At 37.4% G+C, this 9,890-nt stretch overlaps 1 protein-coding gene across 2 annotated transcripts in view; it reads left to right on the top strand.

Annotated features, from left to right (window-relative positions):
• The first annotated feature begins 409 nt into the window (after positions 1 to 409).
• Positions 410 to 9,890, top strand: part of LOC150107633 (uncharacterized) — a 271,977-nt gene continuing 262,496 nt past the window's right edge. For both annotated transcript variants that reach the window (XM_090391984.1, XM_090391983.1), the window contains exon 1: positions 410 to 943. In XM_090391984.1, the coding sequence (XP_090248110.1) occupies positions 417 to 943 (527 nt within the window). In that variant the 5' untranslated portion in view covers positions 410 to 416. The remainder of the gene's footprint in view (positions 944 to 9,890) is intronic.

Here is a 9,890-nt window from a genome sequence, read left to right as displayed (position 1 = left end):
AACACCCCCCCTCCCCAGAGGCAGTCCAGCGACACGCCGGTTGTTGGGGGGGTGGGGAGATTGTACTAAGAAATATCGCACAATTGTAACATGCGGACCCTCCATTAGAAGCGGGATAAACGCTCAGAGGAAGATTTGATTTGATTTTTACTGGCTGAGCTAACAACTTTTAATACTTCCGTCATCCTTCACATCTGTTTATAGTTTCAGTATCATTTTTTTTTATGATATCCTCCAGAACTTCAAGTAGCATTTATGCGATTCTATTTCAATTGACTTCATTCATATACGACTAACAAATTTAATTTGTTGTATTCATAGCCCTTTCTTATAAGTTGGTTTTTATTGTGAGGGGGCGATGCGATCAGCGTTGGAGCCTTCAAAAAGCTTTATGTAAAATGGTGTGAAGTGTAAAAATGTTGCTTCGTGGTTACCGCCGATTATTTTGTATCGGTGGCATTTTCTTAATGTTAATTTTGTATTTTCTTCCCTTTGGTGCTGTGTTACTTTTTGTTAGCCTTATATGTTTATCGCGTGTAGTATATATACTGAGAAAAAACCAAAACCTTGCTAAACATCGTCTTCTGCAAATAGGCTTAGGTAAACAAGCTAGGTCGGCACGTTGCTCTAGAAACAAGGAACCGTGTTCTAATTCTCTTAAATCTTGTGAATTCAATTATGTTGATATAAAGTCGTGTAATTCTGAATGTAATCATGTGACTGTTTTCAAAAGTTCTAAGATGTCACCTAGTAATCATGTTTGGGAGAAGGACCCTGATTGCGATCATAAAACTACATCCATGTTACGACCTCGACTCCGCAACGAAACCATTCTTGAAAATCCACCTGACGTTACAATTGGAGGAGACAAGGAGCAGCATTCAAATCCAAGTTTTACATCCAATTCATCTGGTTTTGCAAGTGTCCTAGCGAAGTCATTCAAGTAAGAAACTGAACAACTGTGTTACATGTTTATAGCATTTTATATTACAGTAAGCATCATTAAATAAGTTTACATTTCACTTCGTTGATTCATATTTTGCTATCATTTTTCTTCAAGTAACATCCTTATTTCTTCCAGCTAGGTGGTTAACCCACAGGTCGTTGCCCAGATGGGCCAACTGTTTTGCATTTTATCAAGTATGATTGTGAAATGTCTATCGACATTTTATGAATAAGTTTTTCAAAAGTCTGCTGGTGTGACATATACTAAGTCATATCATATGGATATTTGAGAATGCAAATTTTGAACCCTTTCTATGTTAAAACTGGTTGATGAGTCATTTTTATTTTTTCTTGTCATTTCAATATCAGAGTACCTCTGGCTCAGTACTTGGTCCCCGGTTGTTTATTTTGTACTTCTATAATATTGGAAATAATTTGACAGGAAATATCCACTTGTTTCCTGATGATGCAAAATTCGGAAGAGTGATAGTCAGTGAAGATGATGTAGATTTCTTGCAGGATGATTTAACCCTTTAACTGCTGATTTTATATTCTACTGACATTGTCCCACGTGCTGAATTAATTTTGCAAAAAAAATTTATAAATAAAATCAGTTAAAATTCTTACTGAAGTAAGAAGTCCGGACAGCATCATACATTCTTGATATACACTTGTTCACTCACAAAAATGGCAATAATAGTGTTTTATAAAATTTACATAATCAAGGGGTGTCCACTTATTATGCAAATTGCATACATCAATTTATGTAGAAATTAATCAAAATATATAAAGAACATTATTATTTACAACACAGTTATTACTAAGCCTACCAAATGCTAGGGTATGAAAATCCTAAAAATTTAGCATGCAATGATATTTTTCAAAACAGGGCTGTACACAGAGTCCAACGTCACATTGGTACACATATACCGGCTTGCACGACCCTTCTGCTCAAGAGTGGTATTGGAACAGACATAACAAACTCAAGCTGCATTCTTCTTCTTCTTCTCAGTACAAGAGAAAGGAAATGCCTTTCTTTGAGATGCAGTGGTTGATCTCCAGGTGATGGATGTCCTTTCAACCTCCCTGTTGTTCTGGGGATATGGTACTTTTGAATTATTTCCCTGATAAGCATGAGTTGGTAGTCTGCTAACTTTGTGTTTTTTCCAAATTTTACATTATAGAGACAGTGGGAATTTAGTATGGTCATATCCAGAAGGTGGAAAAATAGTTTTTTGTACCACTTCGTAGTTTTTCTCATGCACTCAACAAAAGTAACCATCGTATCTGTCCTGTCTACCGCACCCATATTGATATTGTAATCCACCATGCATGTTTCACAATATTCTCTCCTGTCTGTCGATCTTTTTTGTCCATCTGTGTAACATAATTTTCATGTAATATTGTCAGCATAGAAACTTCTCTCCTGTCAAGCCACTTTATTGCAAGAATATTGTCTGTATGTTTTGCTTCTATTTGTCCCTCATTTAGTTTCTATGAAAATTTAGGCATTCCCTTTCCATTTTTCCTGACTGTACCACATGCATTGGTCTTGTTTTTATGCAACTAGTCGAAAAGTAGAGGGCTGGAATACCAGTTGTCGATCCATGTATGTTTTGCTTCTATTTGTCCCTCATTTAGTTTCTATGAAAATTTAGACATTCCCTTTCCATTTTTCCTGACTGTACCACATGCATTGTTCTTGTTTTTATGCAACCAGTCGAAAAGTAGAGGGCTGGAATACCAGTTGTCGATCCATGGTGTGTGACCCCTATGTAAATATTTCATCATAAGTGTTTTCACAACTGCACCCGACACACCAAGGTCACGCTCAGGGAAGATGTCTATGTCCTTCCCAGTGTACACTATGAAATATGTGATGAAACCTGTTTCACAGTCACAGATGAGAAATAGTTTTATTCTGAATCGACTTCTTTTTGAAGGAATGTACTGGGCAAATGATAATCTACCTCTTGAAAAGAACAAGACTTTCATCTATACACAAATTTTGAAAGGGGTAAAATATTTCACTGAAACTCTTTCTTAGACTTTCAATTACAGATTTCAACTTATATAATCTGTCTCCTTCAGGTTGATTTTCATTATCACTAAAATGCAATAATCCAAGTAACAACAAAAATATGGCCCTGGCCATCAAATCAGAAAACTGGGAGGGTTGAGAGGAGAGGATCTGTAGACCAATATTCAGAAATTTAAAGTTTTTTTAACCTTGTCATTAGCAGTGTAATAGCTAGAAAAATGTAAAGTTCTTGAGGAGTGGTGTTTTTCCACTGCTTTAGTCGTGAAGATGGTGTAGATGGTCTATTATTTATGGTGAAGGTATGAAACTTGTTTGTTTCGTCAGCTATTCTTTTTTCCCACCAACTCACAAATTAGAAAACTCCACAGGCTTCTTAAGAAGGTCACTTCTTGGCTTGTGGAAATCACTAACAAATTAAAACCATACAACTCCAACTCCCCCCCCCCCCCCCCGTATTTATGGACTCCCAAAAATTCACAAGGAAAATGTGCCATTACGTCCCATAGTGGATGGCATTGATTCCCCCACATACAAACTAGCTAAACATTTGGCCAAAGCTCTCACACTATACTGGCAAAACACCTTCATACATAAAAATACTCAGCCCACTTCAAAGCCAGCATAGAAAACCTTCCACTCAAACACACTGACATAATGGTCAGTTTTGATGTCTCCTCCTTATTCACAAATGTCCCACTCAAAGAATCCTTAGAGCTAATCCAAGCTAAATTTCCTCCTGATATCACAGCCCTATTTCAGTTCACAATGAACTCAGGCTATTTTGTTTGGCAAGGAAAATTCTACAAACAAATAGAGGGGACAGCCATGGTTTCTCCACTCTCCCCACCCTTGGCCAACTTTTATATGGAGATTTGAAGAGAAAGCCTTAAACTCTGCCCCACAAAAACCAACCGTTTGGCTTCGCTATGTAGATGATGTATTTGCTATTTGGCCACGTGGCTCCGATGCACTCCTCTCCTTCTTAACACACTTAAACAACCAACACTCCAGAATCAAATTCACCCTGGAAGAGGAAAAAAACAACTGCATTCCTTTCTTAGACACACTAGTCACCCGCCAGCCTGATGGAACCTTGGTTTTCTCAGTATATAGAAAACCCACCCATACAGGCAGATACATTCACCAACAACCCCCCTTCCTCCCCTCACAACAATATGGAGTCATTAAGACACTACACAACAGGGCTAAACTTATCTGCTCGAATGACAATGCCCTAACCACAGAACTAAACCACATTCTCAACACTTTCTCAGCCAATGGCTACCCCTCCCCCCCAAAAAAAATCCAAAAAATATTGAAACCAGTAAACCACAACCCCCCCCCTCACAACAAGGATTACTCTAAATCCATCACCATACCCTCCATCCGAGGCACCTCGGAAAAAATCACAAAAATCTTAAAAAAACATAACTTCTTGTTACAGACCATATAAAAAAATTGGCATCCCTTATCCGCTTTACTAAAGACCAACCTCCCCCCCCCTGCAGACCTACCTGGTGTATACCAGGTCCCTTGCAGCTGTAAGCTGTCCTACTTTGGCCAAACAGGCAGGACAGCAAATATCAGAATTTCAGAACACAAGGACTACATCTGTTTTCACCAATACAGCCACTCTGGTCTTGCTGACCATGCACTGGATACCTGCCATAGAATACGGTGGAAGAAAGCCAGGATAATACACCATAGCAAATACAGATATGAAAGGCTTTTCATGGAATCAGCTTCAGCCCTAAGAAATGATGCAAACCTCAACAAATTTGGCTGCATCAGACTTCCTCAAATTTGGGAAACCTGCATCAGAAGATCTTCAGCCCCAATCGCCCAAGAATACCAACATTGTCCGCTAGAGGGCACAATCAGGACTTTAGGAGAAATAATAGCTTCCTACTTTCCTCACTTACTGTTTTGTTGTGCCTGCATGCACGTGTCTTGTACTTAAGTTCTTGAAAATGGCAATGTGACGTTGCCGAAATATTGAAATATATTAAAAATTTATTTTAATGTATATCCTAGTACGTTGTAATTTCCTTAAATTATATAGTGAAAATTCGTCAGCCATTGTTGTCATTAGTTTTATGGTAAAAAATTGTTCAAAAATATCTAAAACTGAAGAATCATCAGTGATATTACCTGTGATTATTCCTGAATTACTGCTATCAAATTCATGTACATTTGGAGTAAATGCATCATCGTGCCACTTGAACAGTACATCTTCGGTATGCATTCGCTTATGCACGTTCGTTTCAAAAACTTTTGTCACTATCTTGCTTGCTTGTAACACTTACATCACCAGGATCTTCTTCATCTGAAGTACACAATTCACTTAACTTGGACAGTTCTTCTTTGACTCATTTGTTGTTAACAATTCATCAATTTGATCATCATCTTGCTGATGATCAAATTGATCATCAGCAAGATAACATAAGATATTTACTGGTAGATGCCATATTGTGACATTCCGGAAATCCCTGCAGTCATGTGGTTTATGCATCATGCTGCATATGATTAGTTGCACCAGTTCAAAATTTTCTCTTCAGATGTGATACAAGCACAGAAACCAAAGTCAAATAAACTTCAATTGGTTGACAATAGATGGAGGAACCTACCTGCGAAGTTTGAATATCTTATGACAATTCTTTCCATACTAAAAAATTGTCTGAATATAGGAGGCATGCCAAACGTATATATACGGGTTCAGCAAAGCAGGCATGTATTTCCGAGCTCGTAATAATACGTTCTCAGCAGTTAAAGGGTTAAATATGCTGGCAGTATGGACAAAAGTAAATGGCAGTCAGTTTAATTGACTATGTGTAAGGTGCTGCACTTTGATAGGATGGGATCACATACTATGTACTATATCAACGGAATTGAACTGCAAGAAGTTAAGAGCCTGTGTAGCTCAGCGGATGTGGCGTTTGCACACCACAGCACTTGACCGCACTAAGGAAGACTTCTTGGTTTTGAATCTAGTCGGCCAGTAGAAGAAATATTTTTCTAAGCCTTTTTTCGACCAGTTCCCGAGTTAGTTGATCTCTGGCACAAGCGAGCGGGTTTTTTCTCCCGGAAACTCTGGTTTTTCGTCCCGTAAACTCAAGAAAATCGAACGTAGAACCCACATTATTTCAGACATTAAAAATACGAGTGTTAGGGAGCACGAGGTGGCGGTACATGTTGAGCCGTCTCTCTTCACCACCTGCCGCTTAATTAATGATAGCCTTGGGCCAGCTATCTCTGATTGGGTACAAGTGGAGATCGAACTGCCCACTCAGTCTCCAAAAGTTAGATAGGGCTAAAACAGCCTCACCTACTCCCTATATACGGGAATAAAAAGGCGTTAGCTGATTTAGCTGAATTTGTGGTTATTGTGGACAGAGCATAAAGTTTAGAGGGCATATTGCAAAGGTGGCCAAAATAGCACATTGAATCACATGGTTGTTGAAGAATGCACTGACAAGTAGGTATAGGGAAGTTATTGTACATTATAAGGCATTAATAAGGCTACATCTGGACTAGCCGATAGGCATGAGAAAGGAGGTATGATATAAACATAAAAGTTATTAAAGAGGTTTTATAGGATTGATACTGATGACTTTTTTTTTTTGTGCAGTGCAGGAATGGAGAGAACGAGGGGGTCATCCCTGGAAATTGTGTAGAAGTGTGGTTAAAGAAGGGTGTTAGGACTACATTTTTGGCTTGAAGGGTGGTGAATGTGTGGAATGTGTTAATAAGAGAGGTGGTTGTTAGTGCTTCATCTTTTAATGAGTTTTAAGAGAAGTATGATAGCTATTGTTGGTTGGTGTGTCAATGTAGGGTCTCTCATGATGCATCTTCTGACACCATGGAAACACCATTATAATAATAGTAATAATTTATTACTTTATTTTTTGCTTATTTGACTGTTTTTATTAGTAAAGCAGTGTGAATAATAATAATTCTTTCCTGTCTTGATGCATTTCAATACAAATTTGGTAGCTATGATCAATATTGCATGTTCTTGGATGACGTTAATTGCAGAATTAGGCAAATGTCAAAAATGTCTCCAGGTTTTCAGTTGTTATGGTAACAAATACTCTCACTATATATGAAACTTACATTATTTGAAGTTATTTCCTTGTTTAGTAATCCCAATTACAGAAATATCTGCTGTGTGCAAAAACTGCAGTGAATGTAATTTTTGACCATGGGAACATATTTGATGTTTTCTCATATATATATATATATATATATATATATGAGTATATTCATATGAATGTACCTTTGCATGTTTTTATATGTATGAATGATATACATATAAGAACATGCAAAGGTATTCTCAACTTCAGAAAGTGTTCACAGTAAAGCCAGCTAAGGATCAGATTCCCAATTTTAACTTCAGAGAAATTTGTGGTAGTTAAACTAATCAGTTTTGAGGTTTGATTTTGTGGTTGTAATATCACTAAGGACTGAAGTGAGTTCTTCCAACTTATTCCATCAAGAATTTTCTTATATTGAATTACCAACTACATCATAGAAGGGAGATAAAGCCACAAATCATTTTCTGGTATGTACTCATATATGAGGAAACATATTAGTTTAACCCCCACATATTTCTTTGATAGTTAAAATGGGGAACTTGATTTATAATGACATAACTGGTGAGAATTTCATATGTTAGATCCCTACTTATTTGGCACAATACACAGGAAATCTAAATCTTAAAACTTCTTTGCTTTGAGCTAGGAGAATGATATAGATAGCAGTGAATTTAATGATGTGATATAGCACACATAAACATTTATCACCTTTTGAAGCAAAAAAAAGAAAAAGAAAAGAATCATTGAGTGAGTAATTGAAAAACAAATCAACAACAACAACAACAAAAAAAGTTACAAAGTTTTATGAAGTTACCTGCTTAAGGAGTTACTTGAAGAATTTTAGTGTGTTTCTTTGACTGTAGATGAGTTGCTGTCCTCATCTTGCTTTGGTAGCTCTTCAAGTTTCAGATTTTTCAGGGTGTTGGTGCTAGTTACAGTTTGTGGTCTTCATTAATTTTCTAGTATATAAACCTCAAAGGGAGGATGCACTACATTTGACAGTCAGTCACTATTATTATTATTATACAGCCATCTTTATCGAGTCAAAAGACTCATTGTGGGAAATCCATTATTCACACAATACTTATTGTACTTCTCCCTAAACTCATTCAGACTCCTGGACTCATCACAACCTTTGGCAACCTATACCATCCATTCAGTGCAAACTTTGTTTGCTTACACTTGGATAAAGGATTAAACTAAATTTATTATAATATAAACCATAATAATCACTTGACTCAAGATGATGACCTTCACATTATGATCATCATCTGGAATATACACATATATACAAAGCAACAAGCTACGTTACATTCTACATCGTATGCTAAAGTTACATTAATTTAGTCAACAAACAGGAGAAAAAGATATCCTTGAAGTATGGAGTAATTACTTTGAAAAATTGTTAAATGAAACAAGCAGTGATAGCACGGTGGTAAAAAACACACAACAGGCATACAGTCAGGAATACGTATCCATACTTTATTATTATTATTACCCAAGACCTCATGGAGTCAAAGACTCATCTGGGAGGTCCTTTTATCACACACACATCTCATCATACCGTGTCTTAAACATACTCAAACTCCTTGCAGACACCACAATCTCAGGCAAAGCATTCCAATCATTCACAACTATGCACGAAAAAAACTTGCTTCTCACTCCCCTACTCACATCCTCTTTATACAGTTTCCAGGGATGACCTCTGGTTCTCCCCTGATCTCCCACTATTCTCTGTAGAACTTCTCCACCATTGATCTTATAACAACCCCTTACCAACTTGTAGGCCTCTATCATATCTCCCCTCTTCCTTCTCTCCACCAGACTCTACAAATTACATCTTCTCAATCTTTCCTCATACTCAACATTCCAGAGGTCAGAAACTACCTTAGTCAGTCGCCTTTGAATCCTTTCCAACATCTCTTCATCCTTCTGAAAACCCGGTGACCAAATCTGGGCACAATAGTCCATGTGTGGCCTAATCAAAGCCTTATACAATGGAACAAGAATCTCCCTACTTCTACACGTCAGTGTCCTCCGCATCATTCCCAGAAGTCTTTGTGTTGTCTTCACAATTTTCGCGATGTGTCCCCTAAATTTTAGATCCTTATCCACTATCACCCCCAGATCTGTTATATCCTCTACCTCCAACAATATATTTTCACCAGTCATAAATTCTGCATCCCATCTTTGTTTTCCAAATTTTGAAACCTTACATTTTGAAACATTGAACTCATATCCCCATTTCCGTGCCCAATCACTCAATTTATTCAAGTCTTCTTGCAAGGCCACAACATCTTCACTACTCTTTATGGTTCGTCCCAACTTTGCATCATCTGCAAACAACTGAATATCTCCATCCAGATCTTTGCCAATATCATTAATATACAAGTTAAATAGTAATGGCCCTAAAAGAGATCCCTGAGGCACTCCACTAGTGACTTTCCTTTTCCTGGATATCGCACTCCCATACACAACTTGTTGATACCTATCAGATAGCCAGTCTCCAATCCAATGCACTAATCTAATATCCAACCCCATCTGCTCTAGTTTGACTTTCAACTTGTCATGAGGTACTCTATCAAAAGCTTTTGCGAAATCCAAGTATATTACTGTGTATCCTACTCCTCTGTCCAAGGAAGCAGTCACTTTATTGTAATAAGTAAGTAGATTACTAAAACATGACCTCCCTTTAGCAAATCCATGCTGTCCATCAAAGATTATATCATTGTTGTCAACCCAACTCTGGATCCTAGTTCTCACAAGCTTCTCCAACAACTTAACCACAACACCTGACAAGCCATCAAAGG

Source organism: Typopeltis vanoorti, chromosome 4, assembly GCF_054136105.1.
Source record: "Typopeltis vanoorti isolate ZY-2024b chromosome 4, IOZ_Tvanoo_1.0, whole genome shotgun sequence".
Lineage (NCBI taxonomy): Eukaryota > Metazoa > Arthropoda > Arachnida > Uropygi > Thelyphonidae > Typopeltis > Typopeltis vanoorti.
This window is presented reverse-complemented; position numbering and strand designations above follow the sequence as displayed.